Below are 23,633 nucleotides of genomic sequence, written 5' to 3'. Positions count from 1 at the left end.
TTCACGCTCAAATTAATCCAGCTTTTAACCCGAAAATGAATATTTCCTTTTCGTGCTTAGATGAAGACAGAGTTTGCTGAACGTGGCCTGTTCCTTAACAACGCCAGCACGGACCCGAATTTGACTTCTCCTGTTTTTTCCCTGTTAGCAATATTTTCTCACCACTTACTTTATTGCTCTTGTCACGGCGATGTAGAAGGGTTTGTGTCTTGAGAATTCAGGAGCAGAGGAAATGGTCTGAAGTTGGGGCAGGGGAGGTTTAGATTAGATATCAGGAAGAATTACTTTCCTGAGAGGGTGGTCAGGCCCTGGAACAGCCTGCCCAGGGAGGTGGTGGAGTCGCCATCCCTGGAGGGATTTAAGAAACGTGTAGACGTGGCACTTCAGGGCATGCTCTAGTGCCCGAGACTGTTGGGTTGGGTGTTTTGTTTTGTGGCTTTTTGGGTTTTTTTGGTGGGTTTTTTGTGGGTTTTTTTTGTTTGTTTGTGTGTGTGTGTGTGTGTGTGTATGGTTGGACTCGATGATCTCAAAGGTTCCTTCCAACCAGCAGATTCTGTGAATTTGATGTCATTGCAGTTTGGGGTTCGGTTCCCCGTTACGTCATTTCACAATTACTGTAGCAGGTACCTTTCCCCAGGTACCTTTGAGAGGTACCAACCGTGGCACGAACCTTTTTCTCCCCAGTGCCTTAAAGTTCTTGGAGTTCCCTTTAATTCAGGCTTCTACGTAGACATGAAATAATGGGAGCCGTTTCATAACAGCGCTTGACACAATCCTGTAACTCACTGATTACTGGCTGGTTCCTTTGCCCAATATTCTTTGCTAACTTCTAAATATACTTCTTTTTAGGTCCACCAAATCCCCCAGGGAGACAGACAAGTGAAGCCTCCAAAGCCCAAGAGGAGGAAGATCTCTAGATAACATTGAATGTCTTTGTTACTGGTCCAGTGCTTATCGAAACGAACGTGCACAAAAGTCTATGTGTAGGTATTGATATAGACGTGGTTATATCAATATTTATATGAAGACGGATAGATCCCATCGCAGGGTGCTACGCGGATTAGTGGTACAATATTTTTGATGATTAGGAGGGATAGCGGTTGCTGGATAAGCCAATCAGAAATCTGGAAAGGTTGCAGTAACAATGTCAGATGATTACTGAATTTTTTTTTTTTTTTTTTTTTCTATAATACTAAAATTGTGATTATAAGAAATAGTCCAAATGTTTCTGAGAAATTTTCCTTGTGTATATAGATAATACAGAATTTCATGGTGATATCTGAAATGTAAATATTGTACAATATTGTCATGTACAAGCGTACCTAATGCACACTTTATCTTTTATTGTACAAAAAATAGTGTACAAAATTCTTTGGTTTCTATTGAGTACACATACAAGAGACTACCAGTGTAAAGTGATAAATAAAAATACAGCCTAAATGCTTTTATATGATAATGTAAAAGATGCTGTTTTTGTATTTAACAGCAGAGAGAAGGCATGATTATGTAATACCTTAATTATGACATCCACTTCACGCCACTTGAGTGTTCATCGATGCTGTCTGTTTGGAATGAACCTCGCCTGGAAGCGCTGTGCTCCCCTCAGGTCTCTGTAGGAAGAGTGCAGAGATTCCCAAGGGGGTGTGGGATCACAGCTCTTAATTCGTAATTCAAAGGCTGCAACTAGCCGGTTGCGTTTTTAGTGACTTAACTTTTAAAGTAGAATGCTGTAGATTTTATTAAAAAGGAAAAAGAAGAAAAAAAAAAAAAAAAAAGAAGCTAGACGGACTATTTTAGTCAACAGTTTCCTGTAGTTAAAGTTTCATAGCCACCTGAGAAACTAAACACTTTATACCCTCTCCCCCGTAACGTCGACCCCCTCAAAGCCCCTAGATTTATTAGCTTAAATTATCTAACGTCATTAACCGTCGTGTTTGCTTCCCGGGGGGCAGAGGCCCTGTTTTTAATAATGGGATCAGGATCGATTACGGTTTGGTTTCGCAGTAGAACGAAAGGGCACGCTCCGCAGCGTTCCCAAAAGGAATTCCAGTATCCGGCTCGCAGTATTTAAACAAAACAAAACAAAACAAAAAAAATGAAGGGTGGCTTACAAAACTATTAGCAACAGTAATTTTTATCAGTATTATGTAACATATCAGATTTATTTTATTTAAAAAGAATTATTTATACCATTAACAGATTCTTATATATATTAATGTGGCTGAAATGTGCAGGTTAAATCTATTAACCAAATTATTTATGTTATATTAAGTGAGAAATGTGAAACATATGTAGAAAAAAATTAATACACTACAGATTTAAAAGTCTAAAGCTATGAGCCATTATAAAATTAACGAACGGAAGTGTAGCACAACATTATTTCCACTTTATTTCCATTTTTCTTTTTAACGCGGATGGTGGCGATGGTGATGGAAGCCACGTCTTCAGGGCTTCCCGAAATAACTCTCCGATCACCATTCCCGGTCCTGGGGTGGAGTCCGGGACCACCGCTTTACCTCAGATTTCCTTTTTTTCCCCTCCCCCCTAAATTCCCCAAAATCTGACTTTTTAGCTAAGGACTGGCAGTGATCAGCATCCTGGGAAGCTGGCGGGATCGCCGCTCTCCAGATTCCCGGCCCCGGGCGCCAGGATCCACCGCCCCATCGTTCCTCTCCTCCCCACCCGGCTCCCAACCGGCCTCCTCTCTCGGAAGGAGGTGACCCCGAACCCAACCATCCCCGAGGACGAGGGGACCCGGCGCCTTTCCCAGCTACCTCTGGGCTGGCCCCTGGGCTTTCCGGTGCCTGGCAAAGCGGCTCTCCCTCCTCCTTGCCCAACCCGAGGGATCGCCGTGGCCACCCTGGCTACAGGGGCCTGGAGGCAGGAGCCCTTCCTTCCGTGGGGTAGGTTCATTTGTCTTTTCCGTAACGCCACTGTCCTCCACGCCACGCTCACGTGAAGTGATTGAGTTGAGTTGAATATTTTCTTTTAATTTTTAATTAATTTTTTGGGGGGGAGGGGGGAGGGGGGAGAGGAGGTGGGGCGGGGAGGGATGTAGCTTAGCTCACGTTTGGGGTTTTTTGGGGGGTTTTTTTTGTTTTGGTTTTTTTTTCCCCGTTCCGAGTTGCCGTGTTGGTTTGAAGAGTCGATGTTGTCCGTTCTCCCGCTTTCCCGCCCCGCACCGTCCCCGCCTGGGGCCGGACCCGGCAGCGCCTCTCTCCGCTTCGGTCCTTCCCCTCCATTCGCTTTCTCTCCTAGAACCGAGTTTGTATCGACCGACCCTTCTTTTTGGCATTTTGACTCCTTTAGGTTTGTACCTGCTCACCGGTGTATACTTTACATCAGTTTAGACCGTGTAAAGTATTTTTCGTGCGCTTGATTTCGTTGGTTGATGATGGCATTGCTGTGGGTGCTAGGAGTAGTTTGTTTCGGTCCATACCAGTTATTTTATTTTTTTTTTTATTTTTTTTTTTTTTCCTCTCTCTCTTTTAGAGTTTTTATGGTTTCATGTAAGCAGTTAATGTAAATATTGTGAGCATTACAGGTCATGCGGTGTTGTAACATTTTAAAAAAATGTTGCACCTACTTTACGATTAAAAAACTGGTCACTCCTACTTGAATTTTGCCCATAGAGCCATTTCTTTCTCTTTGCATTAAAGCATAATATACTTTTTTGATGGAGGCCCAACCCTTCTTTCTACCTTATTATTTTTTGTTTAATAAATCTATATTTTTTCTAATAGAAGACTTAAAAAGGAAAAATTAAAAAAAAAAAAAAAAATACTTTTTGCCTACTTTCTAATTTAAGAGAGAATTCCTATATTTAAGAGGTGAAGAAGAAAAAAAAAAAAAACAACCCAAAACAAACAAAAAAAAGAATTTACTGCATTGTGGAAAGTGGAACACCACTTTATTTGTCATTAATAACGTGTCATTAATAACGTGTCATTAATAACGTGTCATTAATAACGTGTCATTAGTGTGGCACGATCCCACGCAACTGAACTGGCTGAGGAAAGCGAGAGCCCACCCCGTCAGTCGGAATCCCGGTAGATTAGGGAACGCCGTGATTCTTTGAGGATGGAAAGCGTTACGTATTCTTGTTTGTCTATTTATTTATTTATTACGCTTTCTTTTTCGCTCACGTGGGTGCCGGTGTGGTTGAGTCATTCAGATGACATTCGAATTAAAGGAAATATTCCTCTCTCTATTTATGGTGCATTTTGTGAACACCATAAAAAAAAAAAAAAAAAGGAAAATAATAATATTTTCATTTATATCGATGGATTTTCTTCATATTTTCACTTCTGACAGCAAACGTTTGGCTGGTATCAGCTGCAAAAATAATATCCCCGTAGTTTAAAAAATTAAAAAAAAAAAAAAGAAATTCAAAAAAGCCCACCCCACCTCTGATGGCCCCGGTCCCATTCTCCTCACAGTTTAAGCTTTTAGGGGTTAAAAAGAACTTTAGATTTAAAGGTATTTCCTCAATCAGCTTTGCAGAAGGTTTCCGAGTGTGAGGTGGCAGCCTTTCGGAGCCCCGGAGTTTGACGGTCTCGAGGTATCGGAGGGCTCATGGTGGACTGAATGACCTTAGGACTTGCTGCCTTTCTTAGCTGCAGTTTGTATTTTGCTGCGTAGGGTTGTGATGTGAGAATTCCAGAGGAGCCGTAGCATAAAAGTGCTTTTCTATTTTTAAAAAAAAAAAACAAAAAACAAAACAAAACAAAAAACCACCAAAAAACCAAAACCCATTCTAGTCTTACTAAGAATTAGAGATTTTTTTAATATCAGTTTTGTAATTTTTGATAAAGTTGTCGATATTATGATTAAATCACCAGAAAAAAAAGTTCCTGTGATGTTCTCTTCGGGGCAGGGACTACGTCTTCCGTGTCTCTCTGAGATGCCACCATGGGACGCCCAGGCTTCAATGGGGCCGCTCTCAAACTAAATAGCAACCAACACCCTCCCGGGTTGATTTAAGAGCATAAAAGGCCGAGAGAATTCACAGTTCAGAGCGCAAATCCCATTCCCTGTCCTTAGTCCGCCTGCTGTGTCCTCCGGGAAGGGATCGGCATCGTCCGGCGGGTAAGCGGAGGCAGCCGATGGCTGGGGAAGGTTTTGCTCACACGACCCAGCACCTTCTCAAAGCCAAAACGGACCCGCTGCGGTAAGACCAGCCCTCCCTCCCCTCCCTCCCTCTGCTCTTTTATTTACTGGCACTAACCGAGCAAGTCGACGTTCACATTTCAGGATTCCCACCCCCCCCCCCCCAAAAAAAAAATACCATTAAGCCGGTGGTTTAAGCCCGTTACTGATTTACAAAATCCCCAACACATCGACAGAGCGTTTAGTTCCCAATTCCCTGCAAGCGCAGTTCAAACGGGTGTAGGATCCGCTCCAGAAGAACCCTTCAAGGCTTCCCAAAAAAACCCACCCAAAACCTTCTGTGGAATTTTTCTCCCCCCGGGGGCACCCCCGGAGCCCTGGTAGCCCACAGCCTGCCGCTGCTGGCCTCTCTGGACCTGGTTACCATCGAGGGCTAGAGGCTAAATGTAACGGGGCACACATATTTCATACAATATTGCTCAAACGCCGAGTTTACGTCAGTTTTGCCGTAATAAACGCTGCCCAGGAGTACGTCCCCCGAAAAGCCTCTCGCGTTCCGGCGTTACAAGCTGTTAATTAAACTGGGACGGGAATGGGTTGTATTGGCTTTGCATTTGAAAGTCAAGCAGCGGGAAGCCAGGCCCCCGTAGCTCGTTTCTCTCTGCTGGGTCTTACAATTTCTTTACGGGCTGCGAACATTTAAAAGCAATTTTTGTTGTTGCTTTAAAAAAAAAAAAAAAAAAAACAACCAGAAAAAAGAAAAGATCTGAGATTTGGTTTGAAATAGCCCCCGCGAAAGCATCTTCGGGAGAGATTTCATCTCCTGCATCTTTACCTGCTGCGAGATAAATATTTGTCTGTAATTGAGTGCCATCCCAACAGAAGATAAAGGTTAGGATTTAGAACAGGAAAAATAATACATATATAAAAAATAGTTCTTCCTGGAAATTCCTGTTTTGGAAAAGATGTGGGAAATGGGAAGGGTTTTGATGTGCTTGGACGAAGTAGAGGGGAGAAGGTGGAGTGGGAGCATCCCCACGTGTTCCCGTGTAGGAACGCCAGGAGAGCATGAGCGTAGGTTGCCACGAGCCAAAGAAAGGGCCGTCCTCACGCGGTACATTTAAAAATCACGGGCAGAACCGGGCGGTGAGTGAGAAGCACGAGCCCGGCTTTGCACGGTGCTAACCCGAGTACAGCATGGGATGGGAGAACGACATCCATCCACGTCCAGGTCCGGTGGTGCAGAACATCTGGAGGTAGGTCCTCCTGCAGGCGTTGATGATTTCACTTGGGTAATGACGTTAATGCCTATTCATTCTTATTTAAAGGCAGCGACGTCGAGATACTGTACACGTAAGGCAAAATAAGCATTCTTGCCCGGAGGAAAGGTCAAGGTACCAAAATTAAGGCTGCAATGCAAAGAAAGAAAATAAAAGCAGCCTAAAAATATGGAATAATATATGTATTTTTTGAACCAAAAGCATTTAACTTCTACTCAGCCGATTTGCGATTGGCATGTGAACATCGGTGGGGGTGTCCCTGACTGGAGAGCTGTTCGGATGCCCCAGTCAAGAAACAGGTTTATAGAAAAGATGGGGTTTATTCCCACTCCAGAAGTTGCCACCTCATCAAATCACAATCATTGTAGGCCTTTTTGAAAGAGAAGCAGTTCTTAATTCCCAGTAGAAATACCGCTCTTTTTCAGTTCCAGGAAAATAATTCGTTGCTCTTCTCGCTGATTGTTCTCTAGGAAGAGAGAAAGTCATAAAAATCACAAAAAGTATTGGGGTTTGCCATTAGCTGTTCCCAATCGTGGGAGCGGCTCTCTGCTTCGGAGGGAAAAAGTGAAGGTTTACCCCTGAAAAATAAGGGAAAAATATTCCCTTCCCTTCCTCTTTTCCCTTCCCTTCCCTTCCCTTCCCTTCCCTTCCCTTCCCTTCCCTTCCCTTCCCTTCCCTTCCCTTCCCTTCCCTTCCCTTCCCTTCCCTTCCCTTCCCTTCCCTTCCCTTCCCTTCCCTTCCCTTCCCTTCCCTTCCCTTCCTCTTTTCCCTTCCCTTCCCTTCCCTTCCCTTCCTCTTTTCCCTTCCCTTCCCTTCCCTTCCCTTCCCTTCCCTTCCCTTCCCTTCCCTTCCCTTCCTCTTTTCCCTTCCCTTCCCTTCCCTTTCCTTCCTCTTTTCCCTTCCCTTTCCTTCCTCTTTTCCCTTCCCTTCCTACTTTCCTTTTCTTTCCCTTCCCTTTCTCCTTTCCCTTCCCTTTCTCCTTTCCCTTCCCTTTCTCCTTTCCCTTCCCTTCCCTTCCCTTCCCTTCCCTTCCCTTCCCTTTCCTTCCTCTTTTCCCTTCCCTTTCCTTCCTCTTTTCCCTTCCCTTCCTACTTTCCTTTTCTTTCCCTTCCCTTTCTCCTTTCCCTTCCCTTCCCTTTCTCTTTTCCTTTCCCTTCCCTTTCTCCTTTCCCTTCCGTTTCTCCCTTCCCTTCCCTTCCCTTCCCTTCCCTTCCCTTCCCTTCCCTTCCCTTCCCTTCCCTTCCCTTCCCTTCCCTTCCCTTCCCTTCCCTTCCCTTCCCTTCCCTTCCCTTTTTTTCTCATCTACTCTCTTCTATCGGAGAGGAGACTGTAGTTCCCCAGCCTGGTCTCATACATCTTAAGAGTTTCAGACAAACAGTAACAGAGAGGAGAACTTGTGATTCTTGCCCCCAGCATCGCTACAGAAAACCATCCTAAAAGCCAACCCAAGAGAGAAAACTTGTGCTCCTGGCCCCAAAGGTGTCATCAGAGTGTTCAGAAATGGATATCCCAGTGGCACGCCTGCTGCGGTGCCCAATTAATTAACGGTGTGCCGCTCGTCTCAAGCCTGCTCTTCATTTTTCAGGTGTTAAAAAATCTTATTTTACAAAAAAATGAAGTTAATATATATGGTGAAAGGTGAGGCTTTGGGCATTTCATACTTGACCATAAGAAGTTCCATCTAAACCTGAGGAGGAACTTCTTTACTTTGAGGGTGGCAGAGCCCTGGAAGAGGCTGCCCAGAGAGGTGGTGGAGTCTCCTTCTCTGGAGACATTCAAACCCACCTGGACACGTTCCTGTGCAACCTGCTCTGGGTGGACCTGCTCTGGCAGGGGGTTGGACTGGGTGATCTCCAGGGGTCCCTTCCAACCCCATATCGTTCTGTGATTTCGGGTAATGTCATGAATTTGCTTTTTCAGTCAGGAAGCAGGTTGTACCTCATGAACCAGGTATTGACGTCCTTCTCGCACACTCTTGGCCGGCAGGAACCTCCACAACGGGTGACACGGCAGCAGGGAGCATCTCTGATGTCCTCCCCTATTCCAGTGAGGAAACATCAGATTTTTATTTTCCCATCCCACACTCCTGAGGCTGCACTGGCGTCCTCTGAAAGAACTTTTTTTGCCTTAATAAAGCCCGAGATGTGATAAATACGTGAGATTTGAAGCAGAAGTTGAACCAAAAGCAGAATAAACTATGTAGAAAAGAGAGTTTTAAATTAAAAAAAAAAAAAAAATCTCACAAACAAAACAACCCCCCCAAAAGCCCCCAGACGTGTTGAAAGCCTGATCAGAGATACCCACGCTTTGAGTTTGGGGGTGTTGGTTCATCAAGGGAAGGCTTGAGGGCAGGATGCCGGACAGGGCTCTGCCTCCGGGTGAGGGAAGCAAGCTTCTCCACTGGTGAGGAAAAAGATTAAATTAATAAAAAAAAATTGAAGTTTTTAGACCCTTTTGCGTGTGCTGTGGCAGCGGAATGAATTTCCATTGCGTTGTTTGGTCCGAAGGAAGAAACTAAGAAACTTTTTCCTTGAGAAAAAGGCAGGAAGGCGACTGACAGGGAGGAGTCAGTGAAAACCTGATACTGCCTAAACCTTGGTGATTAATAACCCGGCTATGCCAGAATGGTTAAAATAGACCAGAAAATGTTAGAATTGGAAAAAAAAATAAAATAAAATAAATAAAATTAATACATTTAAAAAATAAGTACAAATTTTAGGAGGTCTATGGAAGTACAAGCATGGTATTTGCAACCCTAAAACCTGCCAACGGGGCAATGACTTTTATAGCTATTGCTTATTAAGTCCTGCTTTAGCACCCACCGTGACAAGTTTCCGTGCAGATGTTGAATCCAGGTGCACCTTCAGACACATCTCCTTTTCTCCTCGGGCCGAGAGCGGTGGGAGAGGGACGGCTGTAAAGGGAGAAGGTCTCCAGAGGGTGGTGGAAGAGCCCTGACAGCAACCTCGTCTGCATCCCTACAAAGAGTTGGGTGGAATGAGTTTGTCTTAAAAGGAGACACATGTAGGCGTGGAAACAGGCGTCCAAACGACATGTGATCCTTGTTAAAATACTTGGGATAGCTGTGGGAGAATTAGGCTGAAGCCCAGTAATGGCGTGAATTGAAATCCCTACAGAGGATTTCTATTATCGGCAAAGAGTTTGTGCCGAGGAAGTTTTTAACATGGGTTTAGCTAAATATATATTCGTGTTTTACAGAGTAACGACAAAATATCTGCGTTTGTTAGAATGGATCTGCTTCACTAACAGCGGAGCTGATCTGACTTAGGAATATAAGAAAGGCAGCAAAGCACAGCGAGCAACAAATTATGAATTATTCAATGCAAATGTCAAGTTTTAGTAGTGAATGTAGATGTAAATCTTTTTTTGAAAGGCTAAGCGTTGCCATTAAGCAAGTCCATATGACACTACATCTGTTGGCTTGCTTTTATATCCTTTTATTTTTATGGGTGCTGGGGAAAAGTATCGGGAATTTCCACATTAGAATTTTAATAACATCATTTCCCCAACTTCTGTAGGCTGCTGATTTAATGTTTGACGAAGGGATGATTTTTCTGGCAGAGGTTAAAGCCGTAACCGCTTCATTAGCTACCCAAGCTGTAAGTCTTCAAATGAAAAATTGCTTTCGCGGAGAAATTTTCCTTTTTCCAAATATCGGAGCCCAGAAGTCAGATAAATTTGACTAGCTGCCGTTTTCGGAGCATCACCTCCTGGTGTAAGTGATGTCACGCTGGGTGTCTGAGTCACTGCAGGAGGAATTCTTCCGCGTGTGTGGGGAGAGTGCGGTCTGGATGGAAATCTGTTTGACCCCCCCCCCCCCAAATCGGAAATTACTGATGTCTCCGAATTTTGATTCTTGCATTGCATCGCTCTTGCCCACGCAAGACACGGGCAATTCAGCCCAATTTGTCCACTCCCTTTTGGTGTCTTTCGTTTCAATATTGTCACGTTTGTCCCCCAGTAGCAGCATCCGGACAAAGCCGGTTTAATTCCTCGCGGAGACGGGGAGCGGTGCCGAACCCCAGCAGAGGGAGGAGGGATCCGTTCCTCTGCCGACGCGTGAGGAGCCTGTGCCCGGGGACTCTGTCTACTCGATATCATCAATCTCTCCAAGTATTTCTATAGCTCTCATTATCCCGCGTGCCTCCAGGATAAGAAGCTGGGAACAATTGGCCATTGTCAGTTTATGAAGCAACTTTTTCATCTTCCTTCCCCAAAGACTAAATACTTAATTAAGTAAATTAAAATTAATTACGGAATCTGTACAACAAGATGTTATCACGTCTGTCCCCTAAACTGAGCGCGCTCTGCTGTTCCTGCACGTTTGCCCTTGTAATGATAGAGTCACAGAACGGTTTGGGTTGGATGGGACATTTAAAGCCCATCCAGTGCCACCCCCTGCCCTGGGCAGGGACACCTCCCACCAGACCAGGTTGCTCCAAGCCCCGACCAACCTGGCCTTGAACCCCTCCAGGGATGGGGCAGCCACAGCTTCTCTGGGCAACCTGGGCCAGGCTCTCACCACCCTCAGCATAAAAAATCTCTTTAGTCTAAATCTACCCAAAGACGGGAGGTGCCCAGTGGAGGAGCTCAGGTGCACGGGTGGCTTTGTTCAGCAGATCTTACCCAGAGATGGGATCCCACCCGGAGGTGGGAACGTTCCCATCACTTGGTCTGGGCCTCAGCCTCGTAAAAACATCTCTGTGCGTTTAAGGTCACACGCCGTGAACCAGCGGTGTGTGATTAAAAATACATATTCATCTTCCAGAGCTGAGGCCAAAAGGCTTTCACTTTTGAAAAGATGATTTCGTTTTAAGCAATACCTAAATATACAATGGGCACGGCCCATTTCTAACAATCCTTGAAGCGTCTCTGCGTGTTTTTTGATTGTTTCTTGTGCTTTGTTAGCAAGAGGTTTAAACTGAGCCAAATTCCGAAGGGCGCGAATGTTGCATTGCTATTAAATAGTTTTCAGATGAAGACGTTGCCATTAACTATCTGCAGTGATCCTCTTATTAACTGTCTGATAAGGGTGACTTAAGTATCTAATAAAATAATGGATTAAACGGCAAGAGGGAATGAAGTGTATCAGGACAGCGGAACCTGCAGCAAAATGAACACCATTATTTACCGAACGGAAGGAAAGCGTAATAGGTTCATCGATTTTGATCTTAAAACTTTTAGGCGATGAACATCTTGAAGATGTCGAGTATTTTTGGAAGAGCAAACGTACCCGTTCCCCAAGGGTCAGAGCTGCCCTGCTTTTCCCAGCCGCTGCGCAGCTCCCCAGGCCGGGAAGAGACCTCGCGCCTCTTTGGCATCACCGAAGGGAAATCATTTCTTGACCTGCACACGTGGCTTTGTTGAGAAACCCACCGAGGTGCACAGAGTGCGTTACTTGCTCTGTATTTATTTGAACCTAGCTTGAGGCTAAAAAAAAGTGCTTTAAAACAAATCCTCTAGCCCTAAAATAGTGGTGCGAGGGCTCTGCCTGTGGGAAAGCCTTGGCCAGTGCTAGGAAGTGGAGCATTGTATAATCCTTAGCAGTTTTTAAGCTCCATCAGATCCATCAGGATTAAGATCCATCAGGAACAGGTTGCCCAGAGAAGCTGTGGCTGCCCCATCCCTGGAGGGGTTCAAGGCCAGGTTGGAGGGGACTTGGAGCAACCTGGTCTGGTGGGAGGTGTCCCTGCCCAGGGCAGGGGGTGGGACTGGGTGGTCTTTAAGGTCCCTTCCAACCCAAACCATTCTATGATTCTATGGTACTATGAAAGTATTTGACTTTATCCTCCCATTGTTCTGCTTGGGAAATCATCCTGTGGTAGCAATCGTCTTCTGATTTCCAACCTACATTTGCTCAAAGTTCATTTTCATCCATTTGTTCTTGTTCCAACACAGTTTTCGGCTCCAATCTCTGGATACTCAGTGGCTGACACCTCTGCAGCCAACGATCGTATCCCTCCTCAGCTTTGGCTCTGCCAGAGCAAGCCCCGTGCCTCTCATCTCCCTCCGTGTGACAGTTTCTCCAAGCTCTTGGTCATTTGGGCAGCCGTTTGTTGCCAAATCAGGTAATCAGTTACACCTGGGATTTTGGAAGCTGTCTCAGCAGTGGCTGGAGGACACCACCAGTACGTGCTGTTTCTCTCCTCAATACCTTTAAATCATCTGAGCTATACTTGGAGCTGGTGCTCACGTTGCAGTCAATTAATGTATAGAGCCAATGGTTGGTTGTTTCCAGTTAACAAGATTTTATTTTATTGGCCCAACTTTTTTTTTAGAAACAGAATTAGTGTATGGCAGTAGTTTTCAGGCTGAAAAAAATGAATACAAAAAAAATTTAAGATTGCTGTACAGGAGGGCACGCAATGTAGAGCTTGTGGCACACAGTTTGTGCCGTAATCCCTGTAATTAAGGCAATCACTGGACTGGTGATTGACTTGCTCGTGCCATTTGGATTCCCAGTCCCAGGACCAAGGCAGAAACCTGACATCTCCGTGCAGGAACATGCCCCTCGATGAGCGCGTGAATTTGCCCACGGTAACAAGAGAGATGGAGTTTGGTGTCTTCCAGAAGAACAGCTTCAGCTGGCTCTTAACAAGCTGCGTCGTACGGTCCGCTTTGCCCCTGAAAAACACGGTACGTCTACTTCCCTTGTTCACTTTTTCAATCTTTGGAGGACTTCGACTGCCTTTTTGTTCTGAACAGAATCTTTTATACAGCGCAGAGCCCTGATCCGTAGCTGGATCTGCTGGATCTGCTTTTGGATTCCTTCCAAAAGGAATTGGCAATGGTATTTCTCAACCAAAGCCCAATGGACTCAATTTATTTTCTCAGCCGTTTGCTTTGTTGTGTGATCTTGTTCAAATAAAAGCACAATCGAAGACGCTAATGAGCTGATTTTTGGTATTCCTCATCTTGGTGGAGGTATTGACTCTACCACATCTGCTTCTTGCTCTTGTTGTCCAGCACTTTATGGGTAGGAGCTTTTCTTCTTCTCTAAAGTAGCAATTTCTCGTTGTGTTTGGTTGCTTTCCTTAATCACCCTTTCTGGTTAGTCTGGCACTGAAGAAAACTTACTCCCTGGTGAGTGAAAGCCCAAAGCTGAACTCATCTCCTTGAAGAAGACACCTGCGAGGAAGAACAAGACAAACCAGTGTCATCTTCCATTTCTCCTCTTTGTTTGCTTGCTAATTCACAGCCAAATCCTCTTTACAGCAGGGAGGTCCTAATCATCTTTAGTTATAGAGGTTTATAAACTCCAGGAGAGAAGTAGGATGTCCTAAGACGGTAGGACTTGCAAATCCATAGGGGTTTTTTGGTCAATCAAAGAAATAAAAGTACGTAACAATATGGTTTTTCATCTTCCAGTGTGTAAATGGTGCAATTCTGAATATAGCGTTAAAAATATTGCCTAAGTCCTTCTTTTAATTTCCAGAGGACTTTGCATCTGGCAGCAACTGGCAATACATTGCAGAAAATTCTGGAAAAAATGAAAGTCTGTCAAAGCTTCATCTCGTACTAGGATGTGATTTAGCAGAAATACTCTGTAACAGATTGAGTTATGTTTTCTTCTAGCGCAGTAATTGGCTTCATGTTTCAAAATATGAACCATTACAAATGATGTTTCTCTCGTGTATCCAGAGGTATCTCATATTTATATCCCAATAAACCTATAATATTGAAGAAATACGTTGGATTTCAGGCTTTGCCTGACAGCTGGAGCTCTTTCAATCATTATTATTAAGGAATATTTGTACAAGTTGCCAGCTCTGTCATTTTAGAAACATATTGGGGTTTTTTTTTTGTGATTTTGCAAAACAATTTGCCTCCCTTGATCTCTGCACACGCCGTAAAGGCTCCACTTACTGAGCTCAGCAAATGTCACTTGTTGCCCGCGTATTTCAGCAGTAAATTGGCCCAGGCAGAAGTTTCACAGAAAATTAGGGTCTCTGTTTTAAGACAGTTAATTGTTGCTGTAGCTCTGATCTTTTCTGCTTTTATTTCAGACAAATACGCGTTCGCTCGGTTTGTCGGAATCGAGGAGTGAGGGGATATATTGGGAAGTGGTGTGGGTTTGAAGTGGGATTTGCTTTGATATTTCTGTGCAAATCCATGTGATGGCTCACTGACTCATCCGCCTCAAAATAGGCGCTGATATCAGCCACAGAATTCTTTACAGATTTTTATATATTTTTTTTTCTTTCTTTCTTTTCTTGCTTAGCTCGCTGCTCTTCAAAAAAATCCAGGTCATTATTCAAATCGGCACTTAGATGAAAACTCCAGCTCGCCTCGCTCTTACTCATTGATGAATCACGCCGGAGCAAATTTCGGTCCTACTGAACAAACTCGGGCTTGCCTTAGTCATAAGTTTGTTTAGCAAATCACATGTCAGCCTTAAATTAAGCACTTGCTTCAAGCGGCTACTTTTTGAATATACGCTGGAAAGTTTGCGTGTGAGCTTTATACCGCTCTGTACGGATAAGATTTATATTGGGAACTTCGCAAAGCAACACTAGAGAATGACAAATTCTGTCAAAGATACAGGCCCAGTATTTACCCCCAAAATACACCAGTTGAGCTTGTGTCATTCGGACAGAAATAAAATGAGTTATAACTGTTGAACATGAGAATATTGTTCCATTCTTTTAGAATACAATTAACTGCTGAAAAACACGTGTTGCAAGTACAGTGGCCTATTCATAGAATCACAGAATAGTTAGAGTTGGAAAGGACCTTAAAGATCATCGAGTTCCAACCCCCCTGCCCTGGGCAGGGACACCTCCCACCAGACCAGGTTGCTCCAAGCCCCCTCCAACCTGGCCTTGAACCCCTCCAGGGATGGGGCAGCCACAGCTTCTCTGGGCAACCTGGGCCAGGCTCTCACCACTCTCACAGCAAAGAAGTTCTTCCCCGGATCTCATCTCAATCTCCCCTCTTTCAGGGTCAAACCCTTCCCCCTCCTCCTAGGGCTCCCCTCCCTCATCAAGAGTCCCTCCCCAGCTTTCCTGGAGCCCCTTGAGGGACTGGAAGGGGCTCCAAGGTCTCCCCGGAGCCTTCTCTTCTCCAGGCTGAACAACTCCAGCTTTCTCAGCCTGTCCTCACAGCAGAGGGGCTCCAGCCCTCCCAGCATCTCCATGGCCTCCTCTGGCCCCGCTCCAACAGGTCCATGTCTTTCCTGTGCTGAGGACTCCAGAACTGGATGCGGTACTCCAGGTGGGGTCTCCCCAGAGCTGCAGCACAGGAGTGAAGGCATCAGAGCAGCATCAAGCCTGCAGAGGCCAGTGCTCGAGGAAGGAGAAGGCAGTTCTCAGGCAAGTCCTTCCATACCCAACAAAAACAAAATTCAGGAGCAAAACAGAGAGAAGTCGTGGGTTAAAACACGAACAGATGTTGTTAGCAACATACCTAAACGGGCTGCTGGACATACCTGACATTAAACTCGTTTCATCAAGTCTATTTCTAAATTAATTTTAAATATTGGCTCTTGGAAGTGTTTGGTAAGCAGCACATCCCCCCTGGGTGGGGTGACGCCATCCTGGCTGCCACCAGCCACAGCTCGGCATCCGCAGCCTCTGCCCTGGTGCTGCTGACACCAAATGGGCCTTTCTCCAAGATTCTTATTTATATTGTTTAATCCTAGCCTTATGCCAATATCACAGAATCATAGAATGGTTCGGGTTGGAAGGGACCTTAAAGATCATCATCTTCCAACCCCCGTATCAAACTCGCACTGAATTTTTTAAACTGTCACCAAATGGCTCTTTGCATTAACAAGGCCATTCTGCCCAGCCGTGAACCAGGATAACAGGAATTTGCCTGAAACGGTAATTTAAACACAAAACAGGTAACATAAATAAAAACCATTTCCAAAAATAGTTACCTCAGAGCAGAGGACTTCTATTCTATTGAAATTCTATTGAAAGGAAGGGCAGGAGCTGAGGTTGAGAGGTTCGGATTGTGAATCTCACAGCAGCAGGGAATGGGGTTGGGTTGGGTCCATCCACGGCTCCGGCTCCCGTGAGCCTCGTGCAGAAACTTTTGAAGGAGAAATGAACTCCGAAAGTGTGTTTTCTCACAGATTAAGGGTCGGGTTAAAAAAGGAAAAAAAAAATTCAAACAATTTAATATATTCAAAGCATATCCTTAATGATGATGTGTCCGTGGGAACAGGACAATTGCAGAAATGGGTCTGGCAGGTTGAAGCCAAACCACGGCACCGTCCACTGGAAAAAAATATCATCACACCTTCTGATGCCGCAGCAGAAAAGGGCTCCACGCTCATTCCGAGCTGGAGGAAAGCAAAAGCTGTCGCTGGTGCTGGTTAAAGGTGTCCATGTCTCTTTCTGCAGTGGAATGAAGACCTGAGGAGGTGTTCGCCAGGAAATTAATAACCCCAGCGATGTGCCAAGACCTACGGTTCCTTCTTGTGGTTGTCGTGTCATACGGAGAATGTCTTCCCTCCCCGACTGGTAACAGAGCAGAACAAAGCGTGTCATTAAGGAGGTGCCAGCAGGAAAGGAGAGCTGCCTACATGGAACAATAACTTCCCAATTGAGAGTATTTTAATATGTCTCGGGTGACCTGAGGTCACTGTTTTCTCAATAATCTTTTGAGTTGGTCATCTAGAAATCTGAAGTGAGAGTGAAACTCGTGAGTCTGAAACGCACCGTCGCATAAAAACTCAAGGGTAAACAAGTCAACTGGTCCAAATCTCACTGCCGGACTGGGAGAGCCCCGTTCTCCCCCGGGAAAAGGGGGTGTTCATCGGGCCCCCCGATGGCCAGGAGCCTGGAGAGGCGAGCGTGGAACGCTGCTGATTTCAGCCCCGCTTCAGTCTGGGTTCTTACTGCATATTAACCACAGATACCGCTGAAGAAAAGAGAGAAGATAAAAGGGAAAAGCTTAAAACAATGGTAAAAACTGCTTTAATGGCTGTTTCTTTGAGGAGAAGGTAGGTTGATTCAGCAGCCCTGCAGATATGGTACTTACATGCAATTAGAGTGTCACCAAAGGGTAAGACGTCCCCGGAGGGGTTCAACGGATGGGGCTTTGAGCAACCTGGTCTGGGGGGAGGTGTCCCTGCCCAAGGCAGGGGGGTTGGAACTCAATGATCTTTAAGGTCCCTTCCAACTCTAACTATTCTATGATTCTGTGATTCTATGACTGATGTCCTATTTTGGGTCAATCTCAGCTGTATTTTTACTACCCTTTAGAATAGGTAAAAGAGACCTGCAGGTACGGGCAGCCGAGGTTTTGCCCATCAGTCCCACAGTTGGGGGGTTGCACTCCTGGGTGGGAAGGCTGAGGGAGCTGGGGGTGTTGAGCCTGGAGAAAAGGAGGCTGAGGGGAGACCTTCTCGCTCTCTACAACTCCCTGAAAGGAGGGTGTAGCCAGGGGGGGGTCGGTCTGTTCTCCCAAGTCACACGTGATGGGACAGGAGGAAACGGCCTCAAGTTGTGCCAGGGGAGGTTTAGGATGGATATTGGGAAAAATTTTACATGGAAAGGGTTATTAAGCCTTGGAATGGGCTGCCCAGGGAAGGGGTTGAGGCCCCATCCCTGGAGGTGCTCAAAAGACGGGTTGACATAGAGCTTAGAGACATGGGTTAGTGATGGGTTTTATCAGGGTTAGGTTGATGGTTGGACTGGATGATCTTAAAGGTCTCTTCCAACCTGGACAAGTCTATGATTCTGTGATTCTATGATTCTAACTCGGGGCTCTACATCCAACTGCAGCTCACAGGGAGGACTCCAGGAAAAGCTGAGTTAAACTAAGCACAAAGTGTTGGCACAGCGAGACGCTCCCGGGTCTTGGATATTGAGTGGCAAAAATGCGTATTTCAGTAACAGCAAATTCTCTCAGCCACACCTGACAGTGTGAAATCGCTGAGTGGCTGAAAGAAAGAGGATTAGCTAAAAATTAGAGGAAGCTTTAGAAACCTTCAAAACCAAAACAATAATTATTTTTTCTCTCTTCCTGCTTCAAATTTCTCATCTAAAAGAATGAAAAAATATTTAAATCTTACTTGCTCGTCTGGGTTTTGCTCGTCTGGGTTTTTATGTCTATTTTCCGCTTCTATTTCAATAGATATGCTGGTGTGCGTGTCTCTTCCAAAGTGATACTGTCTATTAAAAATCTAATGAGGCCTAGGGAAGCCTTTTGTTAAAAACAGATGATAAGAAAATTCTCTTTAAGCTTAGCTAAGATCCATATTATCCATATTTGGGGAGTAAAACTAAGACTTTACAGAAATATCACAAAGTTTGATACCAAATCTGTATGAAAAGATGTCATCATGTATTTTTCACTTTCCCCAAGAAGTTCAGGAAACTCTGGGCCTACTTTATTCACTGATTTAACATTTATGATTGATTTCATGTTAATAAATTTCTCCTTTGAGAGCGTCTAAAAATTACATCGCCAAGGTCCTGGGCCGTCTTTTGCTGGTTTGACATTACGTGCGGCCATGCTAAAAGGACGAACGAAAAAAGGCACCTAATTTATCACAGGCAAAACCATTTAAAAGAGATTTTAAAACCACAGAGGCTGTTTGACTCACCAGGAGCCTCAGCTCCCAGTCCCTGGGGATCAGCGTGACTGAGAATTCAACCCTCGTCACTTCTGAAAATAATGTCATTTATTGCCAGAGGAAGATGATGGTTGTGAGATGGTTGGGTTTGATTTTGAAGAGATTATGAGGCTGGACAAAGAGAGGAAGTTTCAGCCTTCACTATAAAGCTAATGCTTATTATGGCTTTAAAACAAGACATTTACCCCCATTTTTTTAAGTTTCGTGGTTAAGATTAATAGAAATATTATTTCTGTTCCCACCTGTCAGCATAAAATACAGGTAATCTCTGAGAGCCTAGGCAGCTAATTTTTCCTCTGCTTTGCAACACATTTTAGGATCACAGACTAATTGAGGCTGGAAGTGACTTCTGGAGCTCAGCAGCTCTGACCCCTGCTCGAAGTAGGGCCGAGCTGGAAGTCAGGTTGAGTTCCTCTAAGCTTTGTGCAGTGGGTGTTTAAATATCTCCACTCAAAAAGATTCCCCAGGTTCTCTGGGACGCTGCATCAGTGTTTAACCAAACTCAGTGTGAATTTCTCTTCCAGATTCTTAATCAGTTTCCCTTGTTGCCACTTGTATTTCTTCGTTCCTCCTTTCATGGTGGACCTCCAAGAAGAGCCCGGTTCTGCTCAGCAATCAGATCCCTCCTTCGCCTTCTCTCCCCATGTGGAGCAAACCCAGTCTTCCCAGATGTTCCTCATACATTAGGTGCTCCAGCTCCCAACCATCTTGGAAGCCCTCTGGACTTGCTCCTTTATGGCAAAGTTCCCCAGCTGGAGTATCGCAGCGCAGAGAACAGGGAAGGACTCACTCCCATACTTAGTTTGCACTCAAAGGCATACACTCAGTCTTTCAAATTAACTTCAGTATGTTATTACCAAACTCCTCTTTGACCCACGTGATGTCTGCGTGATGAGTTTGAACCAGAAATGGGATTTTCCATGTCCCGTTTTTCTAAACGAGGAACACTGGAGGAGCTGGCACGGCTATTGCTGGGTTCATGTAGAAGCTCAGCTGCTATTCCTGGAAGGGCAGGCCTGCTGGGATGCTTGGGATATTCCTGGAAACACATTGCTCCTGCATTAAAATACGTTTCCCGGGACATAGCTCATGGCTTGAAGAGTTGAGCCATCTGACCCCTTCAACCTTGCAATAGTCTCTCTTAGAAAGGCCATAAATACGAAGTTTCCTGCCACAGTCGGTTTCTCCAGGGGAAGAGAGCCACCAGAAAGGCCATCTTAGAGCAAGAAGGCTGGGCTTGTAGAGTTCCTGTCACACATCCCAGAACTGTTGGTTCTTGAGATCACAGGACAAGGCAGCGCAGCTCCTCTATGTTGACAGGTAGATTAATTTCAATGATTACCACCACAATCTGAGGACAAATCTTCTCCCCCCCACCATGGTGCTCCTCAGCCTCAAATTTTGTTTCTGTGCCATTCTTCCCCTTACCCAGCACCCCCTCTCTACTTCATTTGCTAACAGCAATTTACAATAACCGCTTTGTTTCATTTTCCAAATGATTTTTTTTTTCCCCAATTTTGCCATATGGTATTATATTTTGCTGGAAAGTGGCAAAAGAGTACAGGAAAAGCTTGATAATGTTCTCGTAACCTTAGGAGGCTCCACATTGCAATAAGCCTGAAGCTTTAAACAAAGAAATTGCTATTGGGCTAAATCCATGGATTTGTTTTTCTGCTTTGACAGTAATATGCTTTTTCCTGCTGGAACCACCATATAAAAGTTTTATTGGCTCGGTGTTGAATACAACAAAAAATTGATTAGGAAGTGGTGGTGGTTTTGCTTTAGGGGTTGCTGTGGGTCAGTGGTAGACAACAGTTTGTGCGCATTTATTATTATTTAAATTTTGAGTACAAGCTGTTCATCAAGTTCCCCGAGTGAGTAATGTCTCAGGAGAGCGGGTACACGAACTACAAATAAATTTGTCTTTATATCTCCTACTGCAGGTACAGTAATAGAATATTGTCTGATAGTTAAAGCGAGAGGAGAAGGTGCCTCTTGCTTCATTATATTTTGCTTTTAAGGAAAACTTAAAATCTGTCATTCTTTTCCATCAACGAAAGTGTAGCCCACGTTGTATTATAATTTCACCGAGAGGAAAAAGCTTGGCAGCTTACAAATGTAGTTTGGATAATCCAGACAGGCTGGGATTACAACTCCTTGCAACTCGGAGGCTTTATGGATTGTTTTCCTCTAAAGGATTAACCTGTGACTTCAGGAAAAGCTCCCAAAAAATATCTGTGCGTTTCAAATCAAGAAAGAACTGCGCGAAGGAATTCATGAACAACCGACCACCGAGTACGTGGATGGAAACGGGAATGCATGAATTTCGGCTCCCTGAAAATATAAGTGTTGCACTGGCATTTTTTCAATTGAAGATTTATACTAAAGCTCTGATGTAATTTTCTTTTTATATAATGGCGGTATTTTCCACTCCTTTGTTTCGAAGAATGATTAATTAGTGACACTATTCAGGTACTGGCAGAAACATTGCCAAACCCAGCCATTCTTTTGTCTTATGAGATTTTTGCTAACCTGGAATAGCCTGAAGCACTTGGTGTCCTGATTTTTAATCTCATAAGTATTATTCGGGATTTCAGGGCTAAAAATTCCCACCACGCCTGCGACATTCCCCGATTTTCCTACGAAGGAGGGTGGGACCTATTGCACAAATGTTGCTGGAGCCTCCAAAGCCTCAGCAGGAGGAGTAAAGCTTGCCAGGAGTTTGTCTTGCGTTGCCGCACCGTGGGGTAACCTGGATAGAAAGTGAAAGGGTGGCAACTGGTTTTCCTTCTAACAAGGTCCGTGCAGGGTCTTCAAAAATTGGCCCACGTGGTTGGTTTGCCTCGTGTCCTGGCTTGAGCGACACAGGAGTAATTTCTCAGCTAATGCTTGGGAAAACTGCACTTTTGGAAGACTCTGGTGTCCGAATGGGTGGAAATATTCCCTTTACAGCCAGCTCTGGGGTGCGGGTTTCAAAGTCTCGGTGGTTTTGAGCTCCCCAGGTGCAGGGACGAGGAGGAGCGAGACCTGGGCACTTGCCCCAAGCTGCCAATGGGGTTGTTTCATACCAGGAACAGCACATTCAGTATAAATTAAAAAGTTTGCTGAGGAGTTTCTCTCTCTCTCTCTCGATGGCTGCCATCCTGAGAAATCCTTGCCCCGGTGCCGGAGCCCTGAGCCCTTCCCATAGGCTGGGGATAGTCCTGGTATATTTTATATTGGCATCAGGATCAATACTGGTTCTTTAGTGTTATTAATGCTAATTATTTAGTAGTATTCTATTACATCTATTTATATTTCAACCCCCAGGTTTCTTTGTTCTTCTCAATTCCCTTTCCTGGGTGGGGAGGGGTCATCAGGTGAGAGAATAATTGCCTAAATGAGAATAAATCGTTGTGGGTTCCTCAAACCATAACATCTTGTCCATTCTCTTCTTGGTTTGAGCCATTTTCAGCTGCTTCTGCCTCTCTGTGCCCTGGCTCTCTAGTAAATCCTGCCTCTTCCCCAGTGACCTGTGCTGGCTGGAATTTTGATGTCTTCTGCCCAGGAGCCACCCTAGGAGACCTTGAGTGCCTACCTGGACATTTCTGAGCCTCCTTGGTTACTGGATTCACTGGGGAGAAGGCGCTCTTACTCCACCTCTACACAGAGTGAAATCCTTATTTAAAATATTTGTGACAAAATGATCTTCTCTCAGGCTTTCCTGCTCCTATTTGGCTACATATCTTCATTGCAGTTCCACAAATACCACCTTGAGTTATCCGTAATTTGCATTTGCCAGCTTCCAGGGCTTATATGTCAAAACTCAAACTTGAAGGTATCACCGGTGGGAGTGGATGGGCAGGAAACGGTTCTCACAAAGTGGCCTTTTGCAAGCATGGGTTAAGGGGTGTTGTGCCACCAGTGTCCTCCTGCCCTGTCTGCTCTATCCCACGCCCACAATTCAGTTCCCACTTTTAACTCTTTTCTTCTGTTTTTTTCTTAGTGAAGTTCAGATAACTGTTGTGAGCAGGTACTGCTCTGTCTACTGCAAACCTGGGTCTGGGACATAAGGAGGAGGCTCTACACATCCAGCTTCAAGTTCAGTCTGAGGAACACGTAGTTAGACACAGCTGTGTGAAAATATTCTCTCGAGGTCAATTCAAAGTGAAACAAAAGCTCTGGGAGGCGTGAATGGCATAATTCAGACAGTGAGAGTGCCTGCGGGTCTGTGTATGCACCAAACTTCCCTCTCCTTGATTACTCAGCTTTCTCCCTGCGCAGAGCTGCTGCGTTCTCCAAACTGGCCTTTCCTCAGCTCTGCCTTGCACCCAAAACACGGGGTGTCTGCACCGTGCCCTTGGTGAGTATCGTCCAGCCCTCGCCATCACACACCAGGGCACCCAGCCCAGCCCAGCACCCAACAACTGGTGCATCTTCTAACCGTGGGCCAGCTGCAGCTCCTCACTGAGTTCATGCCACTCGTGTCCTGGGCTGCATCCCCAGCAGCGTGGCCAGCAGGGCAAGGGGGGGGATGCTGCCCCTCTGCTCCGCTCTGGGGAGACCCCCCCCAGTGCTGACTGCAGCTCTGGGGCCACCAACAGCAGAAGGACACGGACCTGTTGGAGTGGGGCCAGAGGAGGCCATGGAGATGC

At 45.1% G+C, this 23,633-nt stretch overlaps 1 protein-coding gene across 4 annotated transcripts in view; it reads left to right on the top strand.

Moving 5' to 3' along the window:
* Window positions 1-1,741, top strand: part of MBD5 (methyl-CpG binding domain protein 5) — a 47,272-nt gene extending 45,531 nt beyond the window's left edge. For all 4 annotated transcript variants that reach the window (XM_074145066.1, XM_074145065.1, XM_074145064.1 and 1 more), the window contains exon 10: window positions 850-1,741. In XM_074145066.1, the coding sequence (XP_074001167.1) occupies window positions 850-921 (72 nt within the window). In that variant the 3' untranslated portion in view covers window positions 922-1,741. The remainder of the gene's footprint in view (window positions 1-849) is intronic.
* The last annotated feature ends 21,892 nt before the right edge of the window (window positions 1,742-23,633 follow it).

Source organism: Numenius arquata, chromosome 3 (genome assembly GCF_964106895.1).
Source record: "Numenius arquata chromosome 3, bNumArq3.hap1.1, whole genome shotgun sequence".
Taxonomy (NCBI): Eukaryota; Metazoa; Chordata; class Aves; order Charadriiformes; family Scolopacidae; genus Numenius; species Numenius arquata.
Note: the sequence above shows the minus strand (reverse complement) of the source record. Positions and strands in the feature narration are given on the sequence as shown.